This window comes from Phoca vitulina, unplaced genomic scaffold (genome assembly GCF_004348235.1).
Source record: "Phoca vitulina isolate PV1807 unplaced genomic scaffold, GSC_HSeal_1.0 scaffold40, whole genome shotgun sequence".
In the NCBI taxonomy this organism is placed as follows: domain Eukaryota; kingdom Metazoa; phylum Chordata; class Mammalia; order Carnivora; family Phocidae; genus Phoca; species Phoca vitulina.
The window spans coordinates 22,406,917-22,422,979 of NW_022589743.1; the positions used below are offsets into that span (position 1 = coordinate 22,406,917).

The window sequence follows — 16,063 nt, forward strand, 5'->3', positions numbered from 1 at the left end:
GTGATTAATTACCCTGATTGATTGTCTTATGTTGGATCACAATTGCATTTCTGGGATAAATCTCACTTGATCATGGTAAATAATCCTATGACTATGCTCTTGGATTTGATTTGCTAATATCTTGTTGAGGATTTTTGCATCTGTATTCAAAAGGAATATTGGGGGCGCCTGGGTGGCTCAGTCGTTAAGCGTCTGCCTTCGGCTCAGGTCATGATCCCAGTGTCCTGGGATCGAGTCCCGCATCAGGCTCCCTGCTCAGCGGGAAGCCTGCTTCTCTCTCTCCCTCTCCCACTTCCCTTGCTTGTGTTCCCTCTCTCGCTGTGTCTCTCTCTGTCAAATTAATAAATAAAATCTTAAAAAAAAAAAAAGGAATATTGGTCTGCAATTTTCTTTTCTTGTGGTGTCTGTATCTGCTTTTGGTATCAGAATAATGCTGGCCTCATAGAATGAGTTAGAAACCATTCCGTCCCCTTCAATTCTTTGGGAAGAGCTTGGTAAGGATTGATTTTATTTTATTTTATGTTTATTTTATTAAAAAAAAATATATATTTTTTAAGTAATCTCTACACCCAACGTGGGGCTCAAGCTCACAACCCAGAGACCAAGAATCACACACTCCACACTCCTGACTGAGCCAGCCAGGGACCCCTGATTTTAATTCTTTAAATGTTTAATGGCACTGTTGAAGCTATCCAGTCCAGGACTTTTCTTTGCTGGGAGGATTTTGATTACTGATTCAATCTCTTTACTTACTATAGGTCTGTTGAGATTTTCTGTTTCTTTTTGAGTCAGTTTAGATAATTTTGGTGTTTCAAGGAATTCGTCCACTTATTCTAGGTTATTCTTTTTATCTCTGTGAGACTGGTGGTAATGTTCTCACTTTCATTTCTTATTTTAGTTATTCATATCTTTTCTTTCTCTTTGCCAGTCTAGCTAAAGGTTTGTCAATTAGTTGACCTTTTTAAAAAATTAACTTTTGATTTTATTGATTTTCTCTACTTTTTTTCTATTCTCTATTTTGTTTATCTCCATTCTAATCTTTATTATTTCCTTCCTTCTGCTGCCTTCCTTCTGCTTCAGTTCTGAGTTTATTTTGCTCTTCTTTTTTTAGTCCATTAAGATGTGAAGTTAGGTTTGCAGCACCTGGGTGGCTCAGTCAGTGGAGCCTCTGACTCTTGGGTTTGACTCAGGTCATGATCTCATGAGTTGTGAGCTGGGCTCCAAGCTCAGCAGGGAGTCTGCTTGGGGATTCTCTTCCTCTGCCCCTCCCCCAACTCGCGCATGTATGTGCGTGCCTTCTCGTGCACTCTTTCTCTCAAATAAATAAATAAATAAATAAATAAATCTTTAAAAAAATATGTGAAGTTAGGTTATTGATTTGAGGTCTTCTTTTTTTTTTTTTTTAATGTAGTCACGGCTCTAAGTTTCCTTCTGAGCACTACTTTCATGGTATCCCGTAAGTTTCAGTATGTTGTATTTTCATTTTCATTCATCTCTAAGAATTTTCTATTTCCCTTGTGATTTCTTCTTTGGTTCATTGGTGTTTAAGAGTGTGTGTATTAAAAAAAAAAAAAAAGAGTGTGTGTATTTAGGGGCGCCTGGGTGGCTCAGTCGTTAAGCGTCTGCCTTCGGCTCGGGTCATGATCCCAGGGTCCTGGGATCGAGCCCCACATCGGGCTCCCTGCTCTGCAGGAAGCCTGCTTCTCCCTCTCCCACTCCCCCTGCTTGTGTTCCCTCTCTTGGTGTGTCTCTCTCTGTCAAATAAATAAAATCTTTAAAAAAAAGAGTGCGTGTGTTTTTAAAGTATCACAGATTTGTGAATTTTCCAGTTTTTCTTCTGTTACTGATTTCTAACTTCATCCTGTTTTGGTCAACAAGATACTTTATGTGATATCTATGTTTTCAAATTTATTGAGATTTATTTTGTGGCCTAACATATGATCTATCTGAAGGATATCCCATGTGCATTTGAGAAGAATGTGAATTCTGTTGTTGTTGGGTAGAGTGTTTCTATATGTCTATTAGAGATAGTTAATTTTTGTCTATGATGTGAGGTAGAAGTCCAACTTCATTTTTTCCCAGGTGGATATCCAGTTTTTATAGCACCATTTGCTGAAGAGACAATTTTTTCCCCATTGAATGATCTTGGCACTTTTGTCAAAAATTAGTTGGTCATGGATCTATGGGTTTAGTTCTGTAGTTTCAATTCTATTACATTTACATATGTCTATCCTTCTGCCAGTACCAAAAGTTTTATGGTTTTTTCCATATTGGTCTTAACACATTTTTGTTTGGTTTATCTCTAGATATTTTCCAATTTTGTTGCTATTATAGAAAGAAACTTTGAAAAATTATATTTTTAATCAGTTATTGCTAATAACTAGGATATCTCTCTATATATAGTTAGATTTTTTTAACAACTGATAATCTATTTACTTTTTTTTTTTTTAAGATTTTATTTATTTGTCAGAGAGAGAGAGCACAAGCAGGAGGAGCTGCAGGCAGAGGGAGAAGCAGGCTCCCCACTGATCAGGGAGCCAGACACGGGGCTCATCCCAGGATGCTGGGATCATGACCCCAGCCGAAGGCAGTGACTCAACCGACTGAGCCACCCAGGTGTCCTGATAATCAATTTATTTAAAAGGTTGATTTAAGCATCTGCAAGGGTGACTTCAACCTCAATTTTTGGCTCAATACTGATGGAAGTAATCTGCTTAACAATCTCAGAAGGACTGTGCAAATCAATGAGTCGCTTGTGGATCCTTATCTGAAAATGATCCCTAAGTCTTAGAACCTTCACCGCAAGGAGTTTTTCTTATATTGATTCTCAGAGTCTTGGTAGGCATCCGAACTGGTCCTTTCACTTTGTGATTCTTTACTTTTTTGCCTCTGATCAAGTAAGGCAGCACATACTTTCTCCAAAGATTTTACATTGTGGTTGGTTAGAGTAATTCTAATTTGGTGAATCACCACCTCTTGTTCCATGGGTGTCTTCCTGGTGTCCTTAAAAGCCATGGACGAGGCAAGGTTTCTGACGGACTTGTTCCTCCAAGAAAGTGAACAGTGGTGAGTCAGGAGATGGAGGTGTGTGTCCAGAGTTCTGCTATAGGTCTGACCTCATCTTCCTTAAAGAACTATTTTTTGTATTTTAATCATGTATCTTGCATTAGTTATTTGGTTCTTTTTTTAAAAAAATGTGGTAAAATGCACATAATATACAATTTACCATTTAAACTATGTTGAAGTGCACAATTCAGTGTCATTAAGTAAATTCACAATGTTGTTCAACCATCACCACTGTCTAGTTCCAGAAATTTTTCATCATCCCAAACAGAAAGTGCATTTGGTAAGCCTTTTAAAGCTCAAGATTTGTATCTTTCTTCAATACTAAGAGATTTTCTTGCATTATCTCTTTGAATATTTCCTTATGTCTACACTCTTGGTTCACTCCATTTAACATTTGTATAAGATGAATATTAAAAGTTCTGGATCTATCCTCCATTCTCTTATTTCCTTTGCCCTTTTTATCTGCTTTGGCCTGGTCTTCCAGCTTGCTGGTTAGTTGTTCAGTATTTTCTGATCTTCGAGGCAATGTAATTGATGGTTTTGTTGACAGCAATAATTCTTTTTCATTTCCAAGTGATTTCTCCCTTTCTTTTTTGGTTTCTTGAGTTTCTTTTTTAAAATAAACTTTTATTTAAAAAAATAAAATAAAATAAAATAAACTTTTATTTTTAGAATACTTTGAAATTTACAAAAACATTATGAAAATAATAGAGTTTCTCTTTATCCCACATCCAGTTATGCCTATTATTAATACCTTGTATTAGTGTGGTACATTTGTCACAATTAATGAGCTATATGGGCTAAAGTCCGTATTTTATCCAGATTTCCTTTGTTTTGTTTTTTTAAGATTTTATTTATTTATTTATTTATTTATTTATTTATTTATTTAAGAAAGAGAACAAGAGATTTCACAAGTGGAGGGAGGGGCAGAGAGTGGAGATAGGGAGAGGGAGAGAGAATCTCAAGCAGAGTCCACACTGAGAGTGGAGCCCGACATGGGACTCTATCTCATGACCCTGAAATCACAATCTCAGCTGAAACCAAGAGTCAATCGCTTAACCAGCTGAGCCACCGAGGCACCCCAGATTTCCCTAGTTTTTATCTAGTGTCCTCTTACTGTTCCAGGATACCATATTATATTTAATTGCCATGTCTGTTTAGAGTTTTCTTTTCTCTGACAGTTTCTAAGATTTCCTTGTTTTTGATGACCTTGACAATGCTAGGCAGTGTTATCAGGTATTTTTGTAGAATGTCCTTAATTGGGATTTGTTTGATCTTGAAATTATGATTAGATGGGGTTATGGATTTTGGGGAGTAAGACTACAGATGTTAAGTGCTGTTCTTATCATATCCTATCTAGCATACTATATATGCTATCAACATGACTTTCCATTGTTGATGTTAATTAATCTTGATCATCTGGCTAAGATAGTTTTTGTCAGGTTTGTCCACTGAAAAGTTATTATTTTTCCCCCTTTTCCGTATTGTACTTTTGGGAAGAAGTCACTGCGCACAGCCTATAATTAAGAGGAAGAGACTTAGGGCACCTGGGTGGCTCAGTCGGTTAAGCATCTGACTCTTGGTTTTGGCTCAAGTCATGATCTCAGGGTTGTGGGATGAAGCCCCGTGTTGGGCTCTGTGCTCAGCCAGGACTCTGCTCCAGATTCTCTCTCTCCCTCACCCCTCCTCCCCTTTCTCTCTCTCTCTCAAATAAATAAGGGGTGCTGGGTGGCTCAGTTGTTAAGCGTCTGCCCTTCAGCTCAGGTCATGATCCCAGGGTCCTGGGATCGAGCCCCATGTGGGGCTTCCTGCTCAGCGGGGAGTCTGCTTCTCCCTCTACCACTCCCCCTGCTTGTGTTCCCTTTCTCACTGTCTCTCTGTGTCAAATAAATAAATAAAAATCTTTTAAAAATATATAAAAATATATAATAAAAATTAAAAAATAAATCTTAAAAAAAAAAAAAAAGAAGAGTTATTATGCTCTACCTCCTGGAAGGCAGAGTATCTACCTAAATTATTTGGAATACTTCTGCCCAGGAGATTTGTCTGTTTTCCCCCATTTATTTGCATATATCAGTACAGACTTATGGATATTTATTTTATACTTGGTTTAGAATCCAATACTATTTTATTACATTGCTCAAATTGTTCCACCTTTGGCTGTTAAGAGCTCTTTCAGTTAGCTGCTGTGTGCCTTTGCCATACCCCAATCATTGTAGTGTTTGTCTGTCTATCTGTCTGTTTGTTTTTGAGCACTTCTTTACTTTCTGGCACTACAAGATACTCTAGCCTCATTTAGTATTTCCTTCTCCAGTCCTAGAATCAGTCATTTCTCCAACAATGTGTCCTGATTTTTAAAAATTGGAGAATGATACTAGAAATCAAGATCTGAGCACTAGATGTCCAAGATCTCTTAATTGTATTTTTAAATAACATTCATAACATTCTTTTTATTTCTTCTGACTTCTCTGCTCTGAGGATATTAATTACAATTCTTTTGGAGACTCCTTGCATTTATTAATGGTATTTCCTTGGGTAATATTAATTATTGTATTTGTTGGATTTAGTCATGGAGGTAGTTTTCTTTAAATATTTAGTGATTCTTTTATGCGTACTTATATTTGCATTTGGGAATCCCTGTTTGCTTTTCTATAGCTGGAGTTTCTATTTTCTGTACATTGCTGCCAGTGATTATGGAGGAGGCATAAGGTGTACAGACAGTGAAGTCTGTCAGCAATTCATTTTCTCTTTGTGTGGAGGCATTACCCTGCCTCTCTAGCCCAAACCCTCTTGTCTCAGTGCGGGGGTGAACACCTCTGATGCCTAATGTTTAGCTCAAATGGGGATGAAGGTACACAAATGATCAATCATTCCCCTGCTACCCACATGTACATCCTTTAAACTTGGGGTGCCTCAAAGCTGCTCCCAAATTTCATAGTGATCTTCTCCTGTATTTTTTTAGTCCTATAGTTTCCTCAATCATCTAATTCTACCTTCCTTTCATTTTTCAGAGACCTTCAAAATTTCTGACTACTGAAGACCCCTTTCATGATTGCCAGTTTTCTTATGTTTATGTTAACACCACACACACACACACACACACACACACACCCTTTTTTGTCATTTATAGAGATTTTGATAGGTAGGGAATATAAGTGCCTGTTCTCACTCCACTATCTTGGTCTAATATCTCAATACTGCATTTTTAAAATGGAAACCTGAAAGAGGCTGGAAATATGAGAGTGGAAAGAAATATATTTAAATATATATGTGTGGTAGAGTCTCTTCACTGCCTACTCAGCAGACATTTTCTCACCTTTTTGTCTGCCAACTGAGCCTCAATTTTGCAGCAGATAGAAATCACTTGATGTCAGGAACTTATTCTAAACCCTGGCATGAAGGAATAAATTATGATTAGTCAAAACTATTCATAATAATCCCTTTTTCCGGGTGCCTGGGTGGCTCAGTCGTTAAGCATCTGCCTTCGGCTCAGGTCATGATCCCAGGGTCCTGGGATCGAGTCCCACGTTGGGCTCCCTGCTTGGCAGGAAGCCTGCTTCTCCCTCTCCCACTCCCCCTGCTTGTGTTCCTGCTCTCGCTATCTCTCTCTCTGTCAAATAAATAAATAAAATCTTTAAAAATAAAAAATCCCTTTTTCCTTAACCAGTTATTGGTCTAGGGATACACATGCAACTTAATAAGGTCAATGAAATGTAAAGGAAAATTTTGGAGCAGGGAGTCTGGGACATTCTCTTCTTATATAATAAAGTAGAACCACAAGAAGAGAAAACCCGTTTGTTCTCAATTCTCTTTTCCTAGAAGGAAGTGATGCTGGGAGCTGCAATAGCTACCTTATAATCCTCAGGTACAAGCACAAAAAATGAATAAAGAACAATAGAAACAGGCTAGGTACTTAATGAAAAACAGTGAGCTGCTGAATGACTTCCGATTAAGTCAACAATTAATGTCCTTAGGGTGAAAGTCACTGTTATCTGATTTTCTGTTACTTTCAGCTGTGTTTGAATACACCATGTAAATGGATATAAAAAACTTTTTTTCTAATAATATTCTAAAGTAACATAGATTAAAATCTACTTCTAATATTTCTTACATTGCACTTTTTTTCCTCCTCAGAAATACACCTGGAAGGGCAGACAAAAACCTCAATTTGTTCAATAAAGGACTCTAACACTAGAGTCTCAAAGACTTTGGTGGTTAGAAAACCTGCAAAAGTGATTTTCAATTTAGATCCAACTGCACTGAACTCAAAGCTAGAACAGCCATGGAAGAAAAATTTTTTCGAAAGATTGGAAGCAAGAGCCCAGGCAATGCAGCAGAAAATAATAGATAAGGACAATCTGAAGAAAGAACTAGAAAAAAAGGCTGAAAAAAAACTCCCTAGGGATAATTTGGCCAAAGAGTGGTTTAATGCTGAAAACATGACATTGAACACTCGTGCATATTTGCTTGACAAACTTCTGCCTACCTTAGTTCCTGGAGTGGAAAAAATGTTAATGCAAGTGGAAAAGAAGAAGCTTCGGGCAGAAGTTGATAATACAACCAAGTTTAACCCAATTAATCATTTGGGGGAATACTTAATGAGAAACAATCCTTATTATATCAAAGACTCAGGAATGTCTGGTTATCAAAGGGTGATGAGGGATGTCACAGAAGCCCTGAAGATACATGTTCCCAACACTACTGGCAACAGGTACAATTTTTTATATTTTCAGTTGATGATCTAGGTCCTTATATTGAAAGCAAGTAGAACAATAACATAATCATACAAACAGGACTTAAATAATTTTGTAATTATTCAGAAAGTATTTATTGAGCTGCTAGTATGTGTTTCACTATTTAAAAGGCACTATGAAGATTAATGAAGCATATTAAACAAGGTCCTTGAATTCATGGATTTAGTTATTTCACTATGATCCAAAGTGTATATTTATTCGCTTATTATCTGTCTCCCTGCACTGGAAAGTAAGCTATATAAGAGTAGAGACTTTCTGAAAATTTAACTTTTCAGATAGGCAATATATTCACTTGGTTCAAAAGTCAAAACGTATAAGGAGTTATACAATGAAAAGTTCCTCTCCCATTCTTATCCTCCATCTACCCAGTACTCCACCTCTGCCATAAACAATGACTGTTCTTCATTTTCAGTGAATTTTTCCAGTTTCTTTATACATACAGAAGCAAATGCAAATATAGATTCTAAATTTTCTTCTTTTTATATAAGACCATCTGACTGAGTTACAAATATTTTCTTCTGTTTTTTACTTGCTATTTATATCTTGTCATGCAGAAGATATTTTATTTCTATGTGGTTGAATTTATTTACTTTCATTTTATGACTTCTGGATTTCAAGCCATTGTTACTTTCAGGTAGTAAAAGAATCCTCCCATTTTTTTTTCTGGAATTTTTATTATTTTAATTCCCATTTTAAGTATTGATCCATTTGGAATTTACCCTAGCGTAAGATGTAAAATACGAATCCAACTTTTTTCCTTTTCAAAAATGGCTATATGGTGATCCCAACGACAATTGTCAAATAGTCTATTTTGCCCCACTGCTTGAAACTTTATTACTAAATTCCTATATATTTTAGAGTGTATTTCTGCACTTTTCTTTCCTATCCCATTGATTATCTCCCTGTTCATGCACCACACTGTGCTGCTTTAGTCACTGAGACTTTTTTTTAATTATGTTATGTTAATCACCATACATTACATCATTAGTTTTTGATGTAGTGTTCCATGATTCATTGTTTGTGCATAACACCCAGTGCTCCATGCAGAGCGTGCCCTCTTTAATACCCATCACCAGGCTAACCCATCCCCCCACCCCCCGCCCCTCTAGAACCCTCAGTTTGTTTCTCAGAGTCCATCGTCTCTCATGGTTCGTCTCCCCCTCCGATTTCCCCCCCTTCATCCACTTACTGATTTTTTGACTTTATGTTGGTGTGGAAGTGGTATGTGTTCAGTAGAAATCATACTTTGAATTTTGAATTTTGATCTTTTCCTGGGCTAGCAATATGCAGTATGATGCTCTCCTGTGATGCTGGGCAGTGGCAATGAGCCACAGCTCCCAGTCAGCCACACAGTCATGAAGGTAAATAACCCATACCCTTAAAACGATTCTGTACACATACAACCATTCTGTTTTTCACTTTCAGTACAGTTTTCAGTCAGTTACATGAGATAGTCTACACTTTATAAATAGGTGTTTGTTAGATGATTTTGCTCAACTGTAAACTAACTTAAGTGTTCTGAACACATTTAAAGTGGGCTCGACTGAACTATGATGTTGGGTAGGTTGGGTGTATTAAATTCTTTTTCTACTTAGGATATTTTCAATTTATGATGGGTTTATTGGAGCGTACCCCTATCATAAGTTGAGGAAAATCTGTATTTCAATAATTCTGACTGTGCTGGTCCTCACTATTTACTCTTTTATTCTGGTGTTTTTACTTCTTTTTTTTTTTTTTTTAAGATTTTATTTATTTACTTGAGAGAGATAGAGAGAGAGCATGCACACAGAGGGAGAGGGTGAAACAGACTCCCCGCTGAGCAGGGAGTCCTACAGGGGGCTTGATTCCAGGACCCCAGGATCATGACCTGAGCTGAAGGCAGACACTTAACCAACTAAGCCATCCAGGAGCCCCGTGTTTTTGCTTTTTAATATGAACTTTAGGATTGATTCATCTACTTGAAAAAAAAAAAGGGGAACAACAAAACAAACCTTGTAGGAATTTTTATTGAACTCCGTTTAAATTTATTTATTAACTTAGGGAAAATCAACATCTTTAATGACAAGTGTTTCTATCTGAGAACATGTCTTTCCATTTATTCCTCTTATTTTGTATTGATCATTGTTGTCGTAAAGTTTTTTTCATTTAAGCTTGCATTTCTTGTTAGGTGTATTACTAGGTATTTTATTATTTTTTTATTGCCATTGTAAATGGGACTTTCTTCTTTCATTACACTTTCTATCTATATGTAGTTTGAATACATGAAAGCTATTAATTTCTGTAAATTTTTGTACTCTGCTACCTTACTGAGTTCCATCATTAATAGAAAAAGTTTATTTTTTGTTTTTATTAAAAGATTTATTTATTTATTTGAGAGAGAAAGAGAGAGAGCATGCATATGAATGGGGAGGGGCAGAAGGAAGCAGATTCCTCACTGAGTGTGGTGCCCGACACGGGGCTTGATCCACAACCGTGAGATCACGACCTGAGCCAAAACCAAGAGTTGGATGCTTAACCAACTGAGCCACCAAGGTGCCCCTGTTTATAGAAAAATTTTTGTTGATCATTTGGATTTTCTAGCAAGGAAACCTTATTATCTGCAAGTAATAGGAGTTTTCCTTATTCATTTTCAATTTTAATGCTTGCAATATCTTCCTCTTACCTAGTTACATTGGCTGGCTATTACTTCCAATAGAATGTTAAATAATTGTGATGATATGGACATCCCTGTCTTGTTTATGACTTTAGTAGGGATGATTTCTTGTATTATTGCCTCATCATGAGCAGTTTTTAAAAACTATATATTAGGGCGCCTGGGTGGCTCAGATGGTTAAGCGTCTGCCTTCGGCTCAGGTCATGATCTCAGGGTCCTGGGATCGAGTCCCGCATCGGGCTCCCTGCTCCTTGGGAGCCTGCTTCTCCCTCTGCCTCTCTCTCTCTCTCTCTCTCTGTCTCTCATGAATAAATAAATAAAATCTTTAAAAAAAAAAATTATTAACACCATAACTCTACTTTCTTTGGATCTGAAAAATATATATTTTATTACATTAGAAAAAAAGTGCTGGGTGCCTGGGTGGCTCGATTCGTTAAGTGTCTGACTCTTGATTTTGGCTCAAGTCATGATCTCAGGGCCCTGAGATCAAGCCTGGCCTTGGGCTCCACGCTGGGCATGGAGCCTGCTTAAGATTCTCTCTGTCCCTCCCACAACTCTAAAAAAGAAAAAAAAAAAAGAAAGAAAGAAAAGAAAAGAAAAGAAAAATGTGCCTAATTTCTATATTATAGAATGATTTTTTAAGTTTACTTTATTTTATTTTATTATTTCATTGTGGTAAATGTATTCTTTAATCCTCTTCCCCTATTTCCCCCACCCCCACACCTACCTCCTCTCTGGTAACCATCAGTTTGTTCTCTATAGTTAAGAGTCTGTTTCTTGGTTTGTCTCTCTCTCTCTTTTTTCCTTTGCTCATTTGTTTTGTTTCTTAAATTCCACATATGAGTGAGATCATATGGTATTTGTCTTTCTCTGACTTATTTTGCTTAACATTATACTCTCTTGCTCTATCCATGTCATTGCAAATAGCAAGATTGCATTCCTTTTTATGGCTGAAGAATATTCCATTGTATACACACCACATATTCTTTTTTTTTTTTTAAAGATTTTATTTATTTATTTGACAGAGAGACACAGCAAGAGAGGGAATACAAGCAGGGGGAGCGGGAGAGGGAGAAGCAGGCTTCCCACTGAGCAGGGAGCCCGATGCGGGGCTCAATCCCAGAACCCTGGGATTGATCCAAAGGCAGATGCTTAATGACTAAGCCACCCAGGTACCCCTATACCACATATTCTTTATCCATTCATCTATCGATGGACACTTGGGCTGCTTCCATAGTTTGGCTATTTTATTTTATTTTATTTTTTTTTAATTTTTTTATTGTTATGTTAATCCCCATACATTACATCATTAATTTTAGATATAGTGTTCCATGATTCATTGTTTGTGCATAACACCCAGTGCTCCATGCAGAACGTGCCCTCCTCAATACCCATCACCAGGCTAACCCATCCTCCCAACCCCCTCCCCTCTAGAACCCTCAGTTTGTTTTTCAGAGTCCATTGTCTCTCATGGTTCTTCTCCCCCTCCGATTTCCCCCCCTTCATTCTTCCCCTCCTGCTACATTCTTCTTCTTCTTTTTTTCTTTCTTAACATATATTGCATTATTTGTTTCAGAGGTACAGGTCTGAGATTCAACAGTCTTGCATAATTCACAGCGCTTACCAGAACACATACCCTCCCCAGTGTCCATCACCCAGTCACCCCATCCCTCCCACCCCACCCCCCACTCCAGCAACCCTCAGTTTGTTTCCTGAGATTAAGAATTCCTCATATCAGTGAGGTCATATGATACATGTCTTTCTCTGTTTGACTTATTTCGCTCAGCATAATACCCTCCAGTTCCATCCACGTCGTTGCAAATGGCAAGATCTTATTCCTTTTGATGGCTGCATAATATTCCATTGTATATATATACCACATCTTCTTTATCCATTCATCTGTTGATGGACATCTTGGCTCTTTCCACAGTTTGGCTATTGTGGACATTGCTGCTATAAACATCGGGGTGCACGTAGCCTTTCGGATCCCTACTTTTGTATCTTTGGGGTAAATACCCAGTAGTGCAATTGCTGGGTCATACCGTAGCTCTATTTTCAACTTTTTGAGGAACCTCCATACTGTTTTCCAGAGTGGCTGCAGCAGCTTGCATTCCCACCAACAGTGTAGGAGGGTTCCCCTTCCTCCGCATCCCCGCCAACATCTGTCATTTCCTGACTTGTTAATTTTAGCCATTCTGACTGGTGTGAGGTGGTATCTCATTGAGGTTTTGATTTGGATTTCCCTGATGCCGAGCGATATTGAACACTTTTTCATGTGTCTGTTGGCCATTTGGATGTCTTCTTTGGAAAAATGTCTGTTCATGTCTTCTGCCCATTTCTTGATTGGATTCTTTGTTCTTTTGGTGTTGAGTTTGATGAGTTCTTTATAGATTTTGGATACTAGCCCTTTATCTGATATGTCATTTGCAAATATCTTCTCCCATTCTGTCAGTTGTCTTTTGGTTTTGTTGACTGTTTCCTTTGCTTTGCAAAAGCTTTTTATCTTGATGAAGTCCCAATAGTTCATTTTTGCCCTTGCTTCCCTTGCCTTTGGCGATGTTTCTAGAAAGAAGTTGCTGCGGCTGAGGTCGAAGAGGTTGCTGCCTGTGTTCTCCTTTAGGATTTTGATGGACTCCTGTCTCACATTGAGGTCTTTCAACCATTTGGAGTCTATTTTTGTGTGTGGTGTAAGGAAATGGTCCAGTTTCATTCTTCTGCATGTGGCTGTCCAATTTTCCCAACACCATTTGTTGAAGAGACTGTCTTTTTTCCATTGGACATTCTTTCCTGCTTTGTCAAAGATTAGTTGACCATATAGTTGAGGGTCCATTTCTGGGCTCTCTATTCTGTTCCATTGATCTATGTGTCTGTTTTTGTGCCAGTACCATACTGTCTTGATGATGACAGCTTTGTAGTAGAGCTGGAAGTCCGGAATTGTGATGCCGCCAGCTTTGCTTTTCTTTTTCAACATTCCTCTGGCTATTCGGGGTCTTTTCTGGTTCCATACAAATTTTAGGATTATTTGTTCCATTTCTTTGAAGAAAGTGGATGGTATTTTGATGGGGATTGCATTGAATGTGTAGATTGCTCTAGGTAGGATTGACATCTTCACAATATTTGTTCTTCCAATCCATGAGCATGGAACGTTTTTCCATTTCTTTGTGTCTTCCTCAATTTCTTTCATGAGTATTCTATAGTTTTCTGAGTACAGATCCTTTGCCTCTTTGGTTAGATTTATTCCTAGGTATCTTATGGTTAGTTTGGCTATTTTAAATAATGCTGCTATAAACATTGGGGTACATGCATCCCTTTGAATTAGTGTTTTTGTATTCTTTGGGTAAATATCCAGTAGCATGATTGCTGGATCATAGGGTAGTTCTATTTTTAACTTTTTGAGGACCCTCCATACTGTTTTCCTCAGTGGCTGCTCCAGTTTACATTCCCACCAACGGTGCACAAGGGTTCCCCTTTCTCCACATCCTTGCCAACACCTGCTGTTTCTTGTATTGTTGATTTTAGCCATTCTGACAGGTGTGAGGTGATATCTCATTGTAGTTTTGATTTGCATTTCCCTGATGATGAGTGATGTTGAGCATCTTTTCATGTGTCTGTTGGCCATCTGGATGTCTTCTTTGGAGAAATGTCTGTTCATGTCTTCTGCCCATTTTGTAATTGAAATATTTGGGTTTTGGGTATTGAGTTGTATCACTTCTTTATGTAGTTTGGATACTAACCCTTTATTGGGTATGTCAGTTGCAAATATCTTCTTCCATTCCGTAGGTTGCCTTTTAGATATGTTGATCATTTCCTTCACTGTGCAGAAGCTTTTTATTTTGATGTAGTCCCAATAGTGTATTTTTTTTTCTTTTGTTTTCCTTGCTTCAGGAGACATATCTAGAAAGAAGCTGCTACAGCAAATGTCAGAGAAGTTACTGCCTGTGCTCTCTTCTAAGATTTTTATGGTTTCAGGTCTCACATTAAGGTCTTTCATCCATTTTGAGTTTATTTTTGTGCATGGTGTAGGAACTTAGTTCAGTTTCATTCTTTTGCATGTTGCTGTCCAGGTTTCCCAACACCATTTGTTGAAGAGATAGTCCTTTTCCCATTGGATATTCTTTAACTCTTCTTTAAATGTTCGGTAGAATTCACCCTTGAAGCCATCTGGCCCTGGACTTTTGTGTTTTAGGAGTTTTTTTATTATTGATTCAATTTCATTGCTGGTGATTGGTCTGTTCAAATTTTCTATTTCTTCCTGCTTTAGTTTTGGTAGGTTATGTTTCCAGGAGTTTATCCACTTCTTCTAAGTTGTCCAATTTAATAGGGAAATAGGTTTTCATAATATTCTGTTAAAATTGTTCATATTTCTGTGGTGTTGGTTGTTATTTCTCCTCCTTCATTAGTAATTTTGTTTATTTGTGTCCTCTCTTTTTTTTTAAATGTATCTTGCTAGAGGTTATTTAATTTTGTTGATCTTTTCAAAAAACCAGCTCCTGTTTTCACTAATCTATTCTATTGTTTTTAGATCTTTTAATTAATTATTTTTTTCAAATAAAAGGGCTCACATATTTATTACCAAACCAACCTACTGGTGCAGAAGCGAGAAGTAAGTAAGAGAGAAAAATCATTTCCCTGATAAAACATGTCTATTGTCCAGGTAACAGTGATGTTTATAGAGTGGCAGGATACAAGCACAAGACCTTCATGCAGCATAAATATGTGTGCCATCTCATGTGCTATCCCTTATAGACCCAGCTTGATTCTTCTCTAATGTCTCCTCTTGGAGTTGTACCTGATTTTATTACCAGTTCATCTGAATCCACTGGGGAATGGGACAATTCTGCCTTTGTTTCTTGGCCTGGGATCACTTGATCCTGAAAGTCTTTTGAGAAAACATGATGAGGAACCTTCAACTGCACACACCACAATGGCAGAGAAAAGGATAACTGTTCTATTGGGTTTTTTTTAGTTTTTATATTATTTATTTCTGCTCTAATCTTTATTATTTCCTTCCTTTTGCTGGGTTTAGGTTTTGATCTTCTTTTTCTAGTTCCTTTATAGAGTGATTTTTAAAAAAGATTTTATTTATTTTTTTGAGAGAGAGAGCACAAGTGGGGGGAGGAGCAAAGGGAGAGAGACAAGCAGACTCTGTGCTGAGCACGGAGTCCAACGTGGGGCTGGATCTCATGACCCTGAGATCATGACCTGAGCTGAAATCAATAGTCAGACACTTAACCACACTGAGCCGATTTTTAAAGCTCAAGAACGATTGTTAATTTTGTCAAATGTTTTTTCAACATCTGTGGAGATGATCACTTGGTTTTCACCCTAGACCTGTTGATAATGAATTTTATTAATAGATTTCCTAATTTTGAGATATTGGAATTCCTGAAATAGCTCCCACTTGATTGCTATGTATTTGGTAACATTTAAATATGTTTCCTAATAATAAGACAAAATAAATGTTTAATTCTTTCCTTTTAATTACAAATTTTCAGAATATTATATATTATATCTCTAAGTCTCTATGCGTCTATGTATCTATCTATCAATAGGCACCTCGAGGAGCAACAAATGAAAGATTTTTTGGGGG

General features: G+C 37.3%; 1 protein-coding gene and 1 pseudogene across 1 annotated transcript in view; one reads left to right on the forward strand and one right to left on the reverse strand.

The window, feature by feature from the left end:
* The window catches only part of EFCAB5 (EF-hand calcium binding domain 5), a 165,648-nt gene that overhangs the window by 47,084 nt on the left and 102,501 nt on the right, over positions 1-16,063 (forward strand). The window contains exon 6 of the mRNA XM_032428752.1: positions 7,201-7,777. Coding sequence (XP_032284643.1) covers positions 7,201-7,777 — 577 coding nt within the window. The remainder of the gene's footprint in view (positions 1-7,200; positions 7,778-16,063) is intronic.
* Positions 2,651-3,015, reverse strand: LOC116647395 (annotated as a pseudogene).